The sequence below is a fragment of the Elephantulus edwardii genome, unplaced genomic scaffold (assembly GCF_000299155.1).
Source record: "Elephantulus edwardii isolate Elephantulus edwardi_28Jun2011 unplaced genomic scaffold, EleEdw1.0 scaffold00089, whole genome shotgun sequence".
Classification (NCBI taxonomy): Eukaryota; Metazoa; Chordata; class Mammalia; order Macroscelidea; family Macroscelididae; genus Elephantulus; species Elephantulus edwardii.
The window spans coordinates 6532117-6553300 of NW_006399839.1; the positions used below are offsets into that span (position 1 = coordinate 6532117).

Here is a 21184-nt window from a genome sequence, read left to right on the forward strand (position 1 = left end):
AGAGCCCCAGGATTTCCTCATTACTTGGCTGGTGACTTCACCCAGTCCTGTTCTCTGTGCCTACATTCCTACGATCTCACTGGCTGGAGAGGAGAGGCTTCCTCGCCAACAATCCACCTGTACTGACTTGGCTCTGTACTGTTCACACCGATTCCCCTCTCTCTCTCTCCATGGATGTCGGAATGATCTGCAAAGCTTACTGTCATCCACTGATCTGCTCATTCAGCAGGATGAACGGTGAGGCTCAGTGAGAAAAAGTGAACTTACTCCAGGTACAGGAGGGATATTGTCCATCTGTCTTTACTTATACCTTGGAAGGCATTTTGGCCAGGCTGCCTACCTGACACGATGGGAAAGAGCTCTTGTACTTCTGTAATCTTTCAAAAGAATTTAAAAAGCCAAGCCCTCAGGTCACTGCGGTGAAGTCAGCACTGACCCACAGGTAAGGCTGTGAACCGCCTGTCTCACATGGAGTTGCTGGAGGATCCAATCCACCAGGGAAGCGACATGCCATCTCTGGGTGAGCAAGGCCACTTCCCGCCCATGAGGCCACCACGGCACCCACTTCTGAATATTGTCAAATTAGGTCCCCATTTCGAAGTCATTTCTCATTCCACAATAAGCAGCACTGATAATTTTTTTTTAACTATCTGATTAAAAATGAAAAACCAAAAGTTGCTGTTAAGGCCATTTCCTTCAATTGCCTAGACCAAAATTTCTACCAACAAGTGTAATTTACATACCATAAAGTGAACCCATTTGACCTCTCCAGATTAAGAGTTTTGTTTTCTTTAAAGTGAAATATTTTCAGTAACCAAGTAAAATCGTTCAGGTCCCTTTACAGTTAATGCTCCTTCTCACTCCTGGCCCCAGACAATCACCATTTCTGATAAGTTTCTAATAAACGGAACCTTTCGGTGTGGGCCCTTTCTTGGGTGTGGCTTCTCTGTGACTTCCATGATCCAATACTGTTGAATCAATTCTAATGATTAACCTTCACTTAGCAGCCTGTTCTGAGGCCTATCCACGCTGTGGCAGGTCCCAGAACTGCTTATTGTTCTACTGTACACAGTACTATATCCGTTCACTGGTTTATGGGAGCTGCAGTTGTACTCTGTGGCCTTTATCAATGATGCTACTAAATATCTTGCCCCATAACATACTTGTAAAGCACATATTCCTTACGGTCTTAAGTACCAGGAGAATCAATCTTACTATTTCTTTTTAGAGCTACTTTTAAGTCACGGAGTGGAATGGTTATCAACACTTAACGAAACTATCAAACCCACTGAAATATTTAATAGAGTCATAAGCTAACAGAAACTAGTTTATCCTTTCTATGTTTTAGAAAATGATTCCTTGAACCCAATACATTATTAACGAGGGCAGATAAAGAATCCAAGATAGACAGCAATGTGTGAGTTATAAAGTGAACTGTCTTACTATTATTGGTGCTGTTGCCATTAAAAGACCCGGAGGAACTGCTGCTGTCTTTCTCCTTGTCTTGGTTTTCAAAATCCATATTAAGGGACCTGTGGAAAGAAATGTCTACGTTTTAGTTCTGCTTTAGGAAGAAGCAGGTAAGACAAGTCAGTAATGAGAGACCATTTTACAATGCTTAGGAAAGTGGGAAGAACACTGCTGAGCAGCTTCTGTGACACGGTTCTTACTACCACGTTTAAAGACAAGGCCAAACCCCTCTACACGGCTTCCAGTTGTCAGCTGGAGCGTTTTCCTGACTGCAGACAGGCACCCCGTTATGGTGACTCTCCCAGCTGTATCTCTGTGCACAGCCTTAACGACTTCCTTAGGATAAATACCTAGAAGGCGAATTGCTGGGCCAGAGGGCCAGCACAGTCTTGAGACTCTTACATTCTATACATCATCTGCCAAAAAGGTTGTTCCGATTCTCTCTTAGCAACGCCTGAGAGTCCTTGTTTGGTAGGAAAACAATCCTTGCCAACTTGGATTCAGCAGCAGCAAGACGAGCTTCTGCTCCAGGCAGGGGCTGGTCTAGGCAGTGGGGAGGGAACGGACACAGTGAGGAACACAGGCTCGGAAGGATTTTACTGTGGAGTGATAGACCACTCACAGCTGACCCTCCAGCGGGCTTCCAGAGGCTGTGACCTGACTGGGAGGAGTCTGCCTCATCTTCTCAAGGAGCCGCTGGCGGATTCGAACCACCAGAGAGATGCCACCAGAGCTCCCCTATGACATTAACACCCATGTGCAATAGGAACACCAGCACGAAATGCGCAGGTTGGGGCCTGACATTTCAGACAGGTTTCCTGACTTCTGAGTCAACACCGAGGGCTTCTGAGTGGGGAAGAACTAAAAATGGTATCTCCCTTTGTCTTGATTTACGATTTTTTGATTATCGAACAAGTGAGTGTGAGCTTATCCACTCTGTAAACTCCGTTTTAACCCCTCAACCATATTCTCCTGAGAAGTTGCTTTAAAGGGGTGTGTGTGCCCTAAAGACGTTTCCGTGATGATGGAAAGGTCCCATGTGTGTACCGACCACTCTGGGAGCCTGGTGACTGGACGTGTGGCTAGGGCGACGTCCGAAAGACCCAGCGTTGCTATAGCAGGGAAACCACATGTGGGTGGCTTTAATTAACAAAAGGAAAATGATTCTCAATGGTTTAGGTGACTAGAAGTGCACTTAGGGTGCAGGGTGGATGTGAGGCCGTCTCTGGAGAAGTTCTCACTCCTTAGCATCTGCAAGCCAGCTGCCCCTTAGAGGGCCTTCCTGGTGTCAAGGGGCTCCCCCAGCTCATGGGCAGGGTCCAAGCGGACGAACTCCACTCTACTTACTTGTGGCTACTAGTTCTGGATGGTGCTGAAGGCCCCCAACAGTCTGGGCGTGCTTTCTCCCCTCTTATTTTACAGATTATACACTGGAGAAACATCCCTTACCATGAGGGAATTAAGAACTGTGCCATTCCACCCTTAATCCTCTTGGAACTATTTGGTTTATTAGATCATGAAGGATCATTACACAGCTCCCGCACTGTGCCATTCCGTACATGTACATGGTGGGGTGGTAGGGTCATAATTCAATTTATGACCATGACGAAGGAACTGAATCTTCTATCTCATTTTTCATTTAAGTAATTTAAAAGCCAAACTTTTTTTAAGCGAGCTCTGGTGGCCTAGTGGCAAAAAGCTGCATTGCAATCCCAGAGGTATGTGATTCGAATCCACCAGATGCTCTGCTGGAGAAGGAGGGACTATTTCCTGTACCAGTCAGATCCGATTTGACGGTACACACACACACACACACAAATAAATAAAATTAAAAAAATTAAAGAAAACACGCAACAAAACCAAACTTTTAAAGTAGAAAACACAGGCATAAATCCTTACGGGTTTGGCTGTGACAATGGTTTCCTAGATCCACCAAGCTGGGACCAACCCAGAGCTGAACCTCCAGAAGGTTTTCAGAGGCAGTAAACTGCACGGGAAGAGAGTGCCCACCTTTCTTCTGTGGAGCAGCTGGTGGACTCGAACTACATGCCTCTTCACAGCTGTTTGTGAGCCCACTCTTGAAGGCCTTGTGCTAATCTGTCTTGTTGAAGGTCCTTCCTATTTCTCACTGACTCTTTGTCGCATTTCTTCCAAGATAGATTTGTTCATTATTCTGGCAGTCCATGGTATATCCAAGATTCTAAGATCTTCCTATTCAATGTCCAGTTTTCCCAGGCACATAAAAATGCACAATTAATTGCTATTGAGTTGGAACTGACTTATAACTTTCCAATAGGCTTCCAGAGGCTATATTTACCCGATTTCAAAACTGGATGCAGAAGTTAGAAGTAAGGACATATTGGTAATTGAAAAATGTGACCTTGGTGACAGACACAACTCTGGCAATCACATGGTAGAATTTTGCACAAGGGAGCTCTGGTGGTAAGAAGCTGAGCTGCAATCCTGAAGGCATGTGGTTCCATGAGAGGGGGATGATCAGCTATGGGTTGGTTCTGATTCAGTACACAACATTATCAACAATGACTACAGATTTGTGGGTCTTGGCAGATGGAATATAAAGGAATCAGGTTGATCACATCTCTGGGAAGAGATGGAGATCATCAGTATCACCAACAAGGCCAGGGCCAATAGATCATTATTTGTTCATGTGCAAATTCAAGTTGAAGAAAATGAAAACAAGTTCATGAGACTCATGACCTTGACTATATCCCATCTGCATTGAGACCATCTCAAGAACAGCTATGATACATGAAACACTAATGACTGAAGAGCAGATCCACTGCTGAATGACATCCTACATGAAGAAAGCAAAAGGTCATTAAAGAGATGGGGAAGGAAGCAGATGTTAGAAGAAACTCTTAAGATCCCTCCTGAATATTCAGTGAACAGGAGAAATAAAGTAAAAGCAGAAAAGATGATGTCAAGAGCAGCTATAGGAGGATCAAGTAAAAGACAATAAAGTGAACAAAAACCAAAAGGGAGGAAAACAGCAATTCTCAAGCTGAAAGAATTTAAGGAAAAAGTAAAACCTTAAGATACAAAACTGGAGGCAAAATAAAGCATTGCTTGTTGTTGTTATGTGCTGTTGAGTTGCCAGCTACTCACAGTGAGCCTCTGCACAACAGCTCTGAACCCTGCTCTGTCCTGGGCACATCTACCCGCATCACCCCAGTGTCACTGAGTCAATCCATCTCCTCGAGGGTCTTCCTCTCCTGCGCTGTCCCTCCACCCTTCCAAGCATGATGCCCCTCTCCAAGGACCTCTTTGCAACATGCCCAAAGTATAGAACATAGCATAGGAAGCATCAAAAGATCCTATAAAGAATTGGTTCCGGTTAAAGCTCTTCAGGAGGTAGCATACAATCAAGAGCCAGTAGCATTACAGGAAGAAGTGAAAGCTTCACTGAAAAACACAAGGCTGCAGGAACTGGCCGAATACCAAGTGAGAGACTTCAACAAGTTGATGCAGCTCTGTAAGAGCCATCTGTCTATGCCAAGGAATCTGGAAGGCAGCTCCCTAGCAAACCAACTGGAAGAAATGAGTATTTGTGCCGATTCCAGAACAAGGTGATTCAACCTAATGTGCAAATTACTGAACAATTATCATTAACATGATAGAATCACGCAATGGTTGCAGCAGGACATCAACAGGTAATTGACAAGAGATTCAAGCTGAAACCAGAAAAGTCAGGCTACAGTCAGAACAGGATTACGAAACAAGGCTTAAGCCACCTACTCTGCCAGCTTTGTGTGAAACAAGGAAATAAAGGCTTCATTCTCTTTAAAAAAAAAAGAAAGAAACAAGGCTTATCACTATTGTTTCCAGATGGATTTTGGCTAAAAAAGCAGAGAAAAATGTGTATCTGTTATTTTATTGACTATTCAAAGGCATTCAACTGTGTGGATCCTAACAGATTACAGAACAGGAATCCTAGAACTCTTAACTGTGACCATGCAGAACTTGGACAAAGACCCAAGAAGTAGTTTTCTGAACCGAACCAAGAGGATATGATACCGTCTAAAGGCAGTAAAGGTATACCTGTCTCAGATCTGTGTCCTTTCAAAGACTTGTTCAATCTATATATTGAGCAAATAATCTCAGAAGCTGGACTATACGAAAAACGCAGCATCAGCAATGGGAAAATTCCTGAACAGCCAGCAGGATGCAGACGACACCGCCTTTGCTGAGGGCTGGTCTCTCCCAGGGATAGTTTTTTAACCAGCTGTAAGGCTGAGGGAGAAAGATGGACAATCTCTCTTGTACTCATTTCCATTTGTGATTTGCTGAGAACTATTTAAAACTCTGTTCCTGATCCTTTTTTGGTTTGTAAGCGTGATGGCTGGGTATTCATGCTTTTATATGACATGTGCCTCCCTTAAACCCTGTTATGATGTTGGCACATGACCTGTCTGATGTGGAAAAAAAAATACTGTCCCAGTTATTCCAAGGAGAGGATTTCTTCTTTTCAAATAGCTGTTCAGTTTTCTTTGAACCTAATTTGATAAGAAAATTTTAGATAGACTAATAGGTTTGACAGAGGGAAGAGAGAAAGAAGTTCTCATTGGCTCAAAGACGCCTGGTTAAAATCAGCTCTTGTCGGATCATTAGACCATGAGGTGCTAACTACACAAAACACTAGTTAAACGAGGTTGTAGTACTCCAGGTGCTTGTCCAAACAGAAAAGACAGCTGTCTTCTGAGTTTTCAGGAACAAATTCGGCAGGCCGGGGTTGGCAGGTGCCAGGCCACTGTGACTGGGTGGGGTTCAGTAACTGTCATCTGCACTGTGTCGCTATGAACTGTCCTTGACTCGACGGCACCTATGAACCACATGAAGGGTTGCTGTGAGTTGGGACTAACCTGAATGCAATGGTTTGGGGTTTTTTGTTTGTGTTTTTTAGATGAAGGAGGGGCTGAACAAATGTCCAATTACTGATGTGCTCACAGAATGCACATCCAGATACTGCCTGCAATAATCCGGACAGATGAGGGGGCTTTCTAAGAGACCCACTGCTGTCGAGCTGCTTCCTGCTCCCTTTAAGGCAGAGTACAACTAACCAAAGAGCTTCTCCCACGGAGCGGCTGGTGGGTACGGCTGTTGTTGTTATGTGCCATTGAGTCGTTTGCGACTCATAGCAACCCTATGTACAAGAGCCCTAAACGCCGCTCTATCCTGTGCCAACCTCGCTGTCTCAAACACATTCATTCCCACCACTCCACTCACAGAATCGATCCGTCTCATCGAGGGTCTTCCTCTCCTTCGCCGCCCCTCCACTCTCCCAAACATGATGTCCCTCTCTGAGGACCAGTCCCTCCTTGCAACATGCCCGAAGTATGTCAGATGAAGCTTCAGAATCGTCTACGATTAGTACGGTTAGTAGTTCAATTTTTAAAAATTACTATCCCATCAGAGAGCCTGTTACAGTAATGGTTAACTCTTACCGAGCTCTCTCCAGCAGCTGCTTTCAGGCAAAATTTCATTTCATTCATAGACTAATTTTATGAGTAGGTGACAGGTAGTCCAGCTAATGCCTGGTGTCCTGCTGAGATTAAAAGTACTCTTCAAAACCACTCAAGTATCTTTGTTTTGACAGTAAATTACAAGACTGTCCTACCATGGACTGCCAAAAGAACAAAACGAGGACGTCTCAGAGAAAGTGCAGCCAGAGTGCTCCTTAAAGGCAACGATGACGAGGCTTTGCCTCACAGACTTTAGGAATGTTGCTAGGAGGGGCTGTTCCTTGGAGAGGGACATCATGCTTGGAAAGGCAGGGTCAGCAGGAGAGGAAGACCCTCAATAAGAAGGATTAATGCATTGGGCTCAAGTATGTCAAGAGATGATGAGGATGGACCAGGGCTCAGATCCATTGTTCTGAGGGTCGCTATGTGAGTGCTCGGCTCGGTGAGGCCCTAGACAACGCCACCTGTTATGAGGCGCTGCCGAGCCAGTTCCAACCTCAGTGATTTCATGTATGAGAAAATGAACTGCAGTCCCCTCCTCATGATGGTCTCTTACTGTCCACGGTCAGAAAGAAAGCCAAGACTCATGCTCAGCTGCCTGCCTCGCCGGTATTACAGCCCCTTATGAAAAACAAAACACACTTAATACTGCCATCAGAGAAAAACTGCTTCAAACTCAACCTGTAGAGAACAGAACAAGGTAACAGGTTTGCACAATCCCTATTTCCAGATAGACAGTATAGACTGAATGTATTTACCTTTTCCAAAAATGAAGATTAACATATGTGCCACTTGAAAAACTGTTCTTTGCTTAATTCAATAGTATGTCAAAGACATCTTTTCAAATTGGTCTGTGTCATTCTCCCTCCCCCTTTTAAACAGCTACGTAGCATTTCTCTCTGAATTCACACCACCTGACACCATTTTTGGATGAATTTAATATACGCTGCTTTATTACACAGAAATATTCACACAAGCAGCATTCTGTACACAGATGATACCGTTTTACTTCCAATCAGATGAGGCCCAAAGGACAATGGACTCAGCCAGGTAATCAGTGTCAAAAAGAATGACACGTGATCAACAGCCTGTAATTTAATTATAAAGAAAATGCCATTCTGCTTCTCTGGTCACTCTGCTATCTATCACTATTGTAAAAAAAAATCAGCTTAATGTTCTGGGAAGTTTAGGAAGATTTTCTCTTCACTGAGGCATCTATATATTTTTTTTTTCCATCTATATTTTTTCATGCTAAATTTTTTTTCAGGCAAAAATGTATTCAGTTGTAACAAAGAGAACTTTAGGAAGTTAGTTACTTGTTTCTTTATATACCAGACTGGATTAAAATGATTTCTTGAGGAGAATCCTAGGCCTCCCTTTGGGAATCTGTATGGCTTTCGCAGGATAAAGTGAAACCTGGCTGGTACTTAGACCTGGTCAGGCTCTGAGGGGACTGTAGACACAGGGCATGGACAGGGTGTGCTGCTCCCGATGTTTATGAAAAGATCAACATGAGCGACCAGCTGACTTACCATGCGTGTCTCCAGACTTACTGCCACTGAGCTGATTCTGACTGAAGGGGTCTGTAGACAGACCTCATAGGGTTTCCGAGACGGTACACCTCTACGGAAACCGACTGTTTTATCTCCTCCTATAGAGTGGCTTGAGGGTTCAAACCACTGACTTCTCAGGTGGCAGTTGAGTGCTTTAACCACTGTGTTACTAGGCCTCTTCTACACTTCTGTTGTTAGGATGTGTCAACCGAGTCGCCTGTGACTCACAGCGACCCTACGTACATTAGCTCTGAACCCTGCCGTATCCTGAGCCAGTCTCATTGTCTCCGACACACCTAATCCCATTTCTTTCCAATCAGTAATGTCTGTTTACAACTGTTCCTCCTCCACTGTGACTCACAGTAAGAAGGTTCTGCCGCTGGCGCCCTATCTGCTAGTCTATTACACATGGGGTTTTCTGAGGCGTGTTATTTTGGGAGTGGATGGCCAATCCTCCCTACACTCACAGCACTTCTCTAAGTATCTTAAAATACAACCAGGGGCCACACAGTTCAGCGGGAAGCCAGACATCTGGACCACCCCTTTCTGCTCTGTACAATGCAGTACTCAATTCTGGGGCAGTGCCACCAACGTACATGAAAACCTCAAAAATCCTCACTGCCACTGAACCAGCCCTCACTCTGAGATGACGCTCTGCTTTCTGAGGCTGTAATGCCCAGAGGGGAGACTACCCTCCTGTGGTGCCTGAGATGGAGAGGGCAGCCCCCTCCACTGCAATGCAGAGTTCTCATATCAAAGGCTCCGTAACTCACTCAACACTTACTCTTATGATGAAAGGCTGCAAATCTGGCCACTGTCTTCTTTCCAGAGGGTCCGTCCTTGGGATGAAGGGTCTGGTGATCTCAAGATCGACAATTTTCCTAAATGTCTGTGTTCATGGTTTTTCTTTCTTTAAATCTAAGGATAAGGACACTGTAAAACAGTCTTTGTGGTATTTGTAGACTACTAGTAAATGCAGGGGAGCTCTGGTGGCCTAGTGACAACCTGAGGGGGGTTCGAATTCACCAGCTACCCAACCGGGGTGAGGGAAGGCAGTCTCAGGGAGCTCTGGTGACCTAGTGGCAAGAAGATGCACTGCAATTCCTGAGGTACGTGGTTCGAATCCACCAGATGCTCTGCTGGAGAAGGAGGGGCAGTGTCCTCCTGTACCTGTCAGATTTGACAGTACACACAGAAAATGTAAAAAAATAGGCAGTCTCCTCTCTTGTGATTTACAGCCTCTAAAAATCTACCGGAGGGTCAGCTATGAGTTGGTTACAACAGTAATAAATAGTAAAGGAGCACGCAGAGTTTGAATCCACCCGATGCTCTGCTGGAGAAGGAAGGGGAAGTCTCCTCTGGTGCCAGTCGGATTCGATTCACAACAAGAAAGAAAGAAAAAAAAATAGTAAAGGAGCCTTGGTGACCCTACTGGGTAAGAAGTTGGCAGAGGGTTCTAATCCACCAGCTGCTCTGTGGGGGAAAGATAGGCAGTCTCCTCCGGTGTGATTTACAGCCTCTGAAAACCTGCTAGAGGGTCAGCTGTGAGTTGTGATTTGACTGCAGTGAGTTAAGGTGAATAAAGACTAAGAGTGTCGCTCCTTATAGTATACATTTTTAGGCCTTTTTTAATAACTGGAACTAACGACTGTCAAGTTTTACTATGAGTGCTATGATAGTGGGTCTTCCTAACATTAAAAGCAGGCACAATGAGAGGGGAGCGTTCCAATTGGATTCTCTCTCTCCTCCAATATTCAGTGTATTCACAGGTGGACTGGCTTCAGGCCTCCAAAACAGACAATAACTATTTTATAAATTTAAATACGTTAGAGGTGATAAAACTGGTTAAATATATAACGGTAACCACACATATTGTGTATTAAGTATAGAACACAGCATTTCCTCCATGAATAAATTCCATTTCCTTTCTGCCACCTTGACCCACTAGTTCACAGCTAAATAACAGAGCTTGAGACCAGTGCTGCAGTCACAGTGTCAGTCCATCTTGAGGGCCTTCCTCTCTGTCTTTCCAAACACGATGTTCTTTTCCTAAGGAATACCCTCTCCTAACAACACGCCCAAAGTATGTGAGACAAAGCTTTGCCATCCTTGCCTCTAAGGAGTACTCTAGCTGCGCCTTTCCCAGTTCATACCAGTTTGTTCTTTTGGCCCTCCATGGGATATTCAGCACTATTCTCCACCACCACAGCTCAAAGGCATTGGTTCTTCTTCTTTACATTGGTCCTCCTTGTTTACTGTCTAGTTTTCAAATGCATAGCAAATGATGGAAAAGACCATTACCTGAATCAGGCGCACGTTAATCTTTACAGTGACATCATTGCTCCTAGGTCCTTTGGAGAGGTCCTTGACAGCACAGTTTCTCAAGGCTCTGTCTTTTGATCTCTTGACTGCTGGTACCAAAGGCGTTGACTGAAATGATCAATGACTTTGTCTTACTTGGACCCACAATCCTTTCTCCATCTATCATGACATGTTGCCTATCAGCCCCATGGTGAAGCTTTTTGTCTTCCTGCTGTAGAGATGTAACCCATGCGGAAAGCCTTTGATCTCCTGCAGCACATGCTTCAAGCTGTCATGCGCATAGCCTAGGTTGTCGGACAGTATACCTATGATCCTGAGGCCACATTCTTCTACAGAGAATCCAGCTTCTTGAGTGATCTGCTCAGCATACAGCCTGAACATGCACAGCGACAGACACAGCCCTGATACACACCTTTCTTAGTTTTAAACCATGCAGGGTACTCTTGGCTCGGTTTATACCACAGCCTTTTGGTCTAAGCAGAGGTTCTGCATGAGCACAATTATGTGTTCTTGGCTTCCTATTCTTCTCAATGTTAGCCACAACTTATTATGATCCACAGAGGCAAATGCCTTTGCATAGTCAAGAAAACAGACATTCTTCTAGTTTTGTTTGCTTCTGGACAGAAACAGAGCTGCAATAAACATGGGTGTGGACATAACTGTCCTCTATCTTACTTCTTTAGGCTATATACCCAGTAGTAGGAGTGCTTGATCAAATGGTTTTCCTGTTTTCAACTTTCTAAGGAAGTGTCATACTGCTTTCCACAGTGGCTGCACCATTTTACACATGGAACAAGAGTTTCAATCTCTCCATATCATAGCCAGCATTTGTTAATGTCTTTTTTGCTGGAATGAGGTGGGTATCAAGTTGTTTTGATTTGCATACCTCTGATAGCTTGGGGCTCTCGTGGCCTACTGGGTAAGGAGCTATGCTGCCAACCCTAAGATAGACAGTTCAAATCCAACAGCTGCTCCACAGGAAAAAGATGGGCTATCTCCTCCCAGTCTCTGAAAGATTAGTTATGAGTTGGTTCTGATTCCACGGCTATGAATGGATGGACCCCTGAAAATGGGGAATGATGGGGAACTACAAAGGGCTCCCTCAAGTGATAAAGACAATTAAGAATAACTTATAAAATCAGGCCAGCATTTACAGAGTGTGCTGAGTGAGGTTCTGAATCAATCAATCTCCCTTATGAGATTTTTATGCACTGTAACTTTTATGCACCACTAGGTATGAGAACAACTGATGAGGGCAAAAGATTTACCGAGGAGGAGTGATTTTTTGTTTCTTTGGTCTGTCGTAGGGTGAAACAAGGCTGTTCTCTAGAGACAAGGATTTTGAGGCTTCGTCTCACAAACTTTGGGCACACGGCCAGGAGGGACCAGTTCTTGGAGGAGGAGACCATGAATTAGATGGACTGATTTGAGAAATAGGATTAGGTTTGTTGGAGATACCACTGGCTCAGGATAGGGCTGCTATGAGTCATGGGTGACTGATAGCACATAACATTTATGTCACTTATATTGGAGGAGGGAACTGTATGTTTATACCAATTTTAAAAACAATCCTCCCTCTTCAAATAGGAGTTTTCCAGAAAAGTTAGAAATCTCCTCATTTCTTCTGACTTTATTGTCCAACTGATGTCTTTCCTTCAGAGCTGAAGGACTGCACTGCTGTAATTATCTCGAAGCTGAGTAGTACCGCCCTTCTTATCTGGACTAGCCCCTTAAGATGTCCACCCTCAGTTTCCTTATTTGTAAAAGGTGTTTAGAACTGTATGTGACACATAAAAAAACCCCCAAACTGACTGCGGCTGAATCAACTGTGACTCAAAGCAATTTTACAAGACGGAGCAGAGCTGCTCCAGTTTCCAAGGCTGTGATCTTTATGGAAGCCGAGCCTTTGTCTTATGGAGCAGTTGATGGTCTCAAAACCACTGGCCTTGGGCTTAGAGCAACACCACAATCCAGAGGAATCAACTCCTTTTTGGTCTTCCTTATCCACTGTCCAGCTTTCACATGCAATGTGAAGTGAAGCAATGAAAAGATCACAGCTTGGATAACATGCACTGGCAGCCTGAGCCACAGTGGAAGTAAATGGTTGTGCTGGTTTTTTTAAAAAGGGTTATCTTGTTGTGGTTTTGATTCTACTTCTCTCATGGCTGAAGACTCTGGGCATCTCTGAAATTCTCTGGTGGCCATCGATTGTCAACACTATCCAAAACAATCTACACACTCACATAATCCTGGATCAAGATGTCAACAGTCTTCTTTATAAAACACAAAATCAATCCTTAATTTCATAAGGAAAGGTAAGAGCCCCTGAATAAGACTGGAACCAAAAGTAGGAAAATTCACACTTTCTGATTATAAAATGTATTATATAGCTACACTAATCAAAATAGCTGACTACTGGTGTAACTGAGAATATAGAAAGATGTTTGTCTATGGTCAAATAATGTTTTTACAAGAGTCTTAAGTCTATTAAGAAATATCAACACACAGTCCTGGGAAATATGGATTTCTAGAAACAGGATCCATACCTCATATCATACACCAAAAAACAAACTCAAAAAGGATTAAAGCTCCTACATACATATTTCATAAAAGAGGACATTCAAATGACATCACCGCTGATGACAAGTGGATCCAAGGTAGGTGGGTTCACAGTGCTGGCCTTTCTGTTAACACGTGGCACCACAACTTCTAGAGTGACTATTACAAGCGTCACTCTCTTGTGAAATTATACTTGCCTAACTATCACAATTTCCCATGAAAAAGGCGGCTCTCTGCAGAGCTCTCCATCTTCAAAAGTAACATTATCGTGGCCAGTTGTTGAGCTCACAGACCTCGGAGCCATCCTGGACTCCTCTCTCTCTCACTTCAGCAAATCTCACCTTAAACCTATTCCTTTCTCCCTCCATCAACTCTTAGCCTGGTAAAAGCCATCATCAGGTACTGTCTGTCCTGGAGCTGTGGTCTCCCTATTCCACCATGTTTCCTAACCCACCTTACTTTCCACACTGCTCTTGACTCTCTGCTGAAAGGATTCACTGGACGTTTCTGACCAAGCCTCCCACTGAGACAACTAGGAAAGCTGGCAGAAGAAAGACTGATTCCAGCAGGGTAAGGCCAGCAGAGAGGTTCAGGTATTTTCTGGACCTTGAGACAACTGGCAATTAAAACAGAAGACAGGTGGCTGACATGCCAGTACTCTTTACAATGAGGACAGAACAACTCAGGGGCTCAAAGGAGGAGGTGCCCTGGTCAACTCCCCAGGCTTTCTGAATGGGAGCAGTGAGACAAAACTCCAGGTGCTAGGATGAGCAGGAAACACAAAGCCAACCTGCAATGCAATTAATGTGCCCACAACCTAGACAATGACCAGAAACAGGTATATTTCCCCCTCATAACCATGCCTGACAAGAAGACATTATTTAAAAGAAGAACCCAGCAGGGACAGAACTACAGAAGGTGCTGGCATCACCTACAACTAGAGATGTTTGCGTTACCAGACACGGACTAAAACACAGTCAAATGCATTCAAAGGATTGAACGAAACGACAAGTTTGCTTAAAAGAGTCAAAACAGTAATAAAAGTAGACATTACGAAGCACCACTATTTCCAAGCTCTGGATCTAGACTCTGCCATGGACTGCAAAGGGAACCAAGAACTGTCAGAGCGCTCCTCGGAAGGGAGGCCGAGGAGCCTTCAGCTCACACATGGTGGGCATGCTGTCGGCACAGGCCAGGCCCTCGAGGACAGCATGTTTGTGCCAGTCAACGTCCACTGAAAAAGAGGACAAGAGGAGATTGCCCAGCCTCCTGCAGAGCAGCTGATGGGATTCGAACTGCGTGCCCTTGGGAATGCAGCACAGCTTCTTAGCTCCCTGAGTGAGAACCTACTGGAAAAGAAATGCTTGGCAGCAGTGAGGACTTGCCTGAATTATGGATATGCAAACCGTACTGAATGGTAGGTGTAGAGCCACACTGTTTAACTCCACCCTCTTACCAATCACTGGCTGGCTGCAAGTTCTGTAGACACAGGGACGGTCTCTAGGAAGCCAGGCCTAAAAGTTAAACAGGAGGAGCGAGTACAAACATATGAGCAACCACACAGCTCAGGGACCCATCCCACAGATTCAGTCCAGGTTAAGGCTCCAAAAAGCAAATGATACTAAGAGTTTCCAAAATATATTACTGAAAATTCCCATTTGGTTTTTTTCCCACAAATTGGAAAGAAAAGGAGGGGAGAGAGATAACAAAATATGAATGAGAGATGAAAAACCAATTACTTTATAAACTTTCATTCAAAATTGCAACTTCAAAGAAGAAAGCATATTTTGGAAAAGCAGTCATCAAGAGAGATGGCCTCCGAGTGACCCCAGACACTGAACTCAAAAAAGACTTCCAAGTGGTGATTATTATAACTTATGGTCAAAGAACTAAATGTAACTGTGTTTAAAGGTCTAAAGGAAAATGTGATGACAATGAACTCAGCAGAGACTCTCAAGAGACACAAATTAGAAAAAGAACCAAACAACTCTGTAGTTAATGGCTTGGCAGGAGATGTAGAGAACGAGGGACAATCTCCTTCCATACCAGTCAGATTCGATTTGACGGTACACACACACACAAAATGAACTGGTGAACCTCACATATATCAACAGGATTTACTCACTTTACAAAACAGAGAGGTAAAAAGAATGAAGGAAAAGAGAACCTGAGAGACCCATGGGGTAACATCAGTAAGAGAGGCAGCAAGATTTGGTGAACAATCCCGGAGATTCTCTAAATAAGACTTGACAAAAAAACCAACGTGACTGTCAAAGAATCTCAATGGATCCCAAGACACATTCTAGAAAAACAATTTTATCTTAGTAAAGTAAAATCAGAAACCATGCCTCACTGCACTATATAAAGTCTGAGGCCAAAGGAAAAATTAGCAAGGCTGACCCTGTCTTTATTTTAAATGCCAATTTCTGCTGATTCATGATAGTTATAGAAAGGCTTCAGGGGTTTTTTGTTCATAGGGTCCCTATGAGTTGTGCACTTGATGGGAAATCAACAATAACATGAAGGATTTGTTGTGCTAAACCTACCTTGGTCTTGGGACTTTTTTGAGCAGCCTCTTAAATTCTGTACCCCAAAAAGTACTTTGTGAGAGCCTCACAAACCCACCCCACCTCATCCCAGAATTACACCAGTGATAATACACATCTTTTTCCCCCTCAACCCCACATAAAACTTCTGCAAGAAAATAAAACAAATCTCAATAAATTGAAAAGGTCTGGAATCAGAAGAAGTATGTTCTTTGACCTCAACAGAATGGAATTAGGCTGCTGAAATTCCTTGCAAGCATGGAAAGGAATCAGATATTCCAAAAATAGTAGCAAAGCCAGCTAAACCTTGTGAAGAATCCACGGGTCAAAGAAGAAATCACCAGAGAAGTTAGGAAACATCCTCAACCTAATAAAAATGAAAACACAGCAATACGAAATGTGTGGAATGTGGCTAGCTTGGCAGAGAGGTAAATGTGCAGCTTTAGATGGCTGGCTGAAAAGGTCTCAAAAATCATTAACTTGGGATTCACTTTAAGGAACTGGAAAAAAGGACTAACAAAGTCAAAGAGAAAGGAAATCTCCCCTCAGGTTAAGAAACAAGTCATACTGCGGTTGGGCTGCTTTTTCTAGAAGTATGTCTGGATTAATGAAAAATTACGAATTACAAATCTTCACATCTGTATATGCCACCGCTTAGGTTGGGGAACAAGGTAAAGATGTCTGTGTCTGTCACTTTTATTCAATACCACTGGCAGAGTCGCGGAGGACCCTACTGTCTGGTCAGAACCACCTCATTGCTGACCCTCCATGGGGTGGACTGCCCGTTTTTCTCGCAAACAGTGACTGGTGGATCCAAACCACCAGAGAGATGTGGTTTTCTGGTTAACAGTGCAACTTGTTAGAAACTAGAAATTTGCATTGTTGTTATGTGCTGTCAAGTCTCCTGTGACTCATAGAAATCCTATGTACAGCAGCCCTAAACCCTGCTCTCTCCTGTGCCAATCTCACTGTCTCCAACACACCTAACACCAGTGCTCCAGTCACCGAATCAATCCACCTCATAGAGGGTCTTCCTCTCCTGCGCTGTCCCTCTACCCTCCCAAGCATGATGTCCTTTCTCCAAGGAATAGTCCCTCCTTGCAACATGTCCAAAGTATGTCAGACAAAGCTTCGGAATCCTTGCCACAAGGAACAACTTGCTTTAACCCTCTCTAGGATGAACCTGTTCATTTTCTTAGCAGTCCATGGTATATTCAATACTCTTCTGCAACATAACAGCTCAAAGGCGTCAATTCTCCTTCTATCCTCCCTAGTCACTGTCCAGCTCTCTGATGCACAGCAAGTGACTGCAAACCTGGGCCTTATCAGGCACACCTTAGTCTCTAGAGTGATATCATTGCTCTTCAGTACTTTGGAGAGGTCCCTAACAGCAGACTTGCCCACTGCAATATGCCTTTTAATTTCCTGGCTCCTGACACCAAGAGTGTTGACTGTGGAGCCAAGCAAACTAAGGCTGGTGACAATCTCAATCTCTTCACCATCTATCCTGATGCCGCCAATTGGCCCAGTAGTGAGAATCTTTGTTTTCTTAATATTGAGCCTCAATCCATATTGAAGGCTACAGTCCTTGATCTTCTGCACCAAGCACTTCAGGTCCTCTTCAGTTTCAACAAGTAGGGTTGTGTCATCTGCATAACACAGATTGTTGCTGAATCTTCCTCCAATCCTGATGCCACACTTCTCTTCATGGAGCCAAGCCTCCCAGATAATCTATTCTGCAAATACGTTGAAAAGGTATGGAGACAGGACACATCCCTGGCGTACACCCTTCCCAATCTTGAACCAAGTAGTGTTTCCCTGCTCTGTTCTGACGACTGCCTCCTGGTCCAACAGGAAGTGTTCTGGGACTCCCATTCATCTCAGAGTCATCCACAGTTTGTTGTGATCCACACAGTCAAACGCCTTTGCATAATCAAACACAGAAACTATCTTCTATGCAATTTTTTTTAAAAATAAAGGTTGTTACAAATAAAGCAAATGAGAAAGACAGAAAAATTCCAATTTGGAAGAAAGCACCAAATGGTTTCTTCTTGGTGGACACATGTGTTGTGAGATGTAGAAAAGTCAAATGAATTAATACACAATACCACTGCAATGCAGTCTAGCAAGCATTAGAATCAAAGCTCAATCTAGAAAAATCATTTTTATGTTACACAGAAAAAACCCCAAACAAACTCCAAATATGATTTTTAAGAAAAGCTATCATATTAAATGGGGGGGGGAAATCCCCATTAAAATGAAAGAATGGATTTAACAACAACAACAAAAAGTGTAAGTCTTGTACACAGACACTGGTAAAGCATGACTGAGGGAAATTAAAGATGTAAATAAATGGAGAAATAGTTTACGTCCCAAAATGTCTAGGTTCATGCGGTCCATTTCATTATTCACAACTTCTAGTTTTCTAACATTTCATGCTCTGTGCATTCCTTGTTCCAACTATTAAAGGATATCCACAGCTCTTGCATGAACATTGATATTTATTCTAGGCCGAGATGAACTGGCATTGGCGCCTCTGAATTAGACAAGCACATGGTATACTATGCCGGGAATGAAAAACAGGAAGAATGGCATTGCATTAATAATTTTAAAGACAATTCCAAGGTCTATGCTGAAGTACAATGTTGTAAGCGACAGGATACTAGCCATGCATACAAGGAAGACCTGCTGATGGAGCTATTTATTCAAACAGGTGCACCAACAGGTAAAGCCACAGGGGAGGAAATGAAAATTTTTTACCGAACTTTGCAGTCCAAAATTGGTAACCAAACATGCAATCAAGACGCGTTAATAATAACTGGTGACTAAAATACAAAAGTTGGAATAGCAGTCAGAAAGAATGATGGACTTGGTGACAGAAATGAAGCCAGAACCTTGAATGATCAAATTTTGTACCCTGAATGATTTTTTTTTAAAAAAAAGTCCTACACACAGCAACTTTGCACATGGACCTCACTTGATAAAACGCATTGGAATCAGACAGACTTGAGAAGCTGAGTATCAGCAGTCAAAACCAGGCCAGGTGCTGACTGCAGAAGACCATCAATGCTCATGTGCAAGTTCAAGCTGAGGCTGAAGAAAATGAAAAACAAGTCCACAAGAACCAAAATATGATCTTGAGTCTATTCCACTTGAATTTAAAAATCACTTTAAGAATAGGCTTGGAGTTCAGCCATTCTTCCACATAACACTGTATAAAAAGAAGCACTTCTGCTCACTTCAGGGACAAACCAGAAGATGCAGGCAAATGGACATTTTCTGTAACAATTACGTGGGAGTCAGCCTGAATATGGCCTAGGCCAGCAGAAGCACTTATCTTAAAGAGTGAAAGCTTTGTTTTCCTAAGATGAACAGTTTACTCCAGTAACAGAAAAAGTCCTGTAACCCCAGAAATGTGGAGGACAACTAACTTCATGGCCAACTGACTGGAAGAAATCCATGTTTTTATTCCTATCTCCAAAAAAAGGGTGATCTGACAAGAGTGTGGAAATTCTCGAACTATATCATTAATACCACACACAAGCAAAATCCTGCTGAAGATTATCCAAAAATTACTGGAACAGTACATCAACAGAGAACAACAAAAATACAAGCTAGGTTTAAAAAAGGTCATGGCAAAAGAGAGATCATCATGTTAGATGGATCTTGGCAGAAAGAAAAGAGTAACAGAGGGGTCTCGATCTGGGCTTCATTGACTATGGTGAACACAACATATTGTGGTTAACCTTGAGAAGAATGGGAATCCCTGTGTTCATGTGAAACCTATATTTGGACTAGGAGGCAGTCATCAGAACAGAGCAAGGAAACGCTGCAGGGTTCATCTGTATGCGGAACAGATCACTCGGGAGGCTGGAGGAGGAGTGTGGCATCAGATCAAAGGAAGACAACATCAACAACCTTGCTTGCTGAAAATGAAGATCTGAAATGTTTGCTGCCAAAGGTCAAGGACTGTAGTCTTCAATGTGGATAGATTCTCACCAATGGGCAAATTGGCAGCACCATGATGGATGGAGAAGAGACTGAGGTTGCTAACAATTTCAGCTTGCCTGACTCCACAATCAACACTCATGGCACCAGCAGTCAGGGACCTCTGCATAGTGCTAAAGAGTAATTATGTACATGTATTTCCTTTTAAAAAAATGGATTTTGTAATAGTAGCAAGATGTCAGTCTAGAAACCAAGGTGCACCTGATCCAGGCCATGGTCTTTGCAATTACTAGCTATGCATGAGAGAGCTGGACAATGAGTAAGGATGACAGAAGAAGAACTGAGGCCTTTGAGTTGTGATGCTGGAGAAGAGTACTGAACACGGAATGCAAGAGAACAAACATGTCTGTTTTGGAAAGAGTGAAACTAAGTTTCTCCTTGGAGGTAAGGATTTTAACATTCTGTCTCACATACTTTGGTCTCGTGGGAAGGAGAGACAAGTCCTTGGAGAAGGACATCATGCTTGGAAGGATGGAGGGATAGCACAGGAGAGGAAGATCCTGGATGAGATGAATTGACACAGTAACTGGGGCAATGGGATTAGGTGTGTTGGAGTCGGTGAGACTGGCTCAGAGTTCAGAGCTACTGTACGCAGGGTTGCTAGGAGTCACAGGCAACTAGATAGCACAAAACAATCACAACAATGACCTTGGATGCCAAACGATGAACTGACATAGTGTCTAAAATCCCGCTGCCTTGCAGATCTGTTTGTAAAGTATATAACAATTTAAAAAAAAAAAACAACGACGTCTGTCCACTTACAGACAAAAGACAACGCCCCAAGAACATACTGGAGCCCACTGCTGAATTCACTGTGTGAGTCCATTTGGTTGAGGGGCCTCCTTTCTTTTTGGCTGACCAACCACGATGTCGCTCTCCAAGGAGTAGTCTCTCCTAGCAACATGCCCAATGTGAGATGAAGCTTTGTCATTGTTGCCTCCAAGGAGCACTCTCGGGCTGCTCTTTATTCAAGACCTATCTGTTGTTGTTCTGGCCGTCCACGGAGGTTCAGTACACAGTAAATGCAGCAGCGAGCTCGAGTATGTAACTGATGATGACGATAGTTCAGAACAGGACAAGGTTCAGATCTGTTGTTCTTGGGGCACTATGAATCGTACTCACAACATTTATGCCCAGAGATTGGAAGATTTTAAATTAAGATGGTAATCCTCCCCAAACTGATCTGCTGATTTAATATAACACCACCTACCAAATCCCAACAGGGTATTTTTTGTTATTGTTGTTT

The 21184-nt window shown here is 43.4% G+C and overlaps 1 protein-coding gene across 1 annotated transcript in view; it reads right to left on the reverse strand.

Moving 5' to 3' along the window:
* Positions 1 to 21184, reverse strand: part of SPPL3 (signal peptide peptidase like 3) — a 168768-nt gene that overhangs the window by 27496 nt on the left and 120088 nt on the right. Inside the window, exon 3 of the mRNA XM_006890438.1 lies at positions 1444 to 1532. Coding sequence (XP_006890500.1) covers positions 1444 to 1532 — 89 coding nt within the window. The remainder of the gene's footprint in view (positions 1 to 1443; positions 1533 to 21184) is intronic.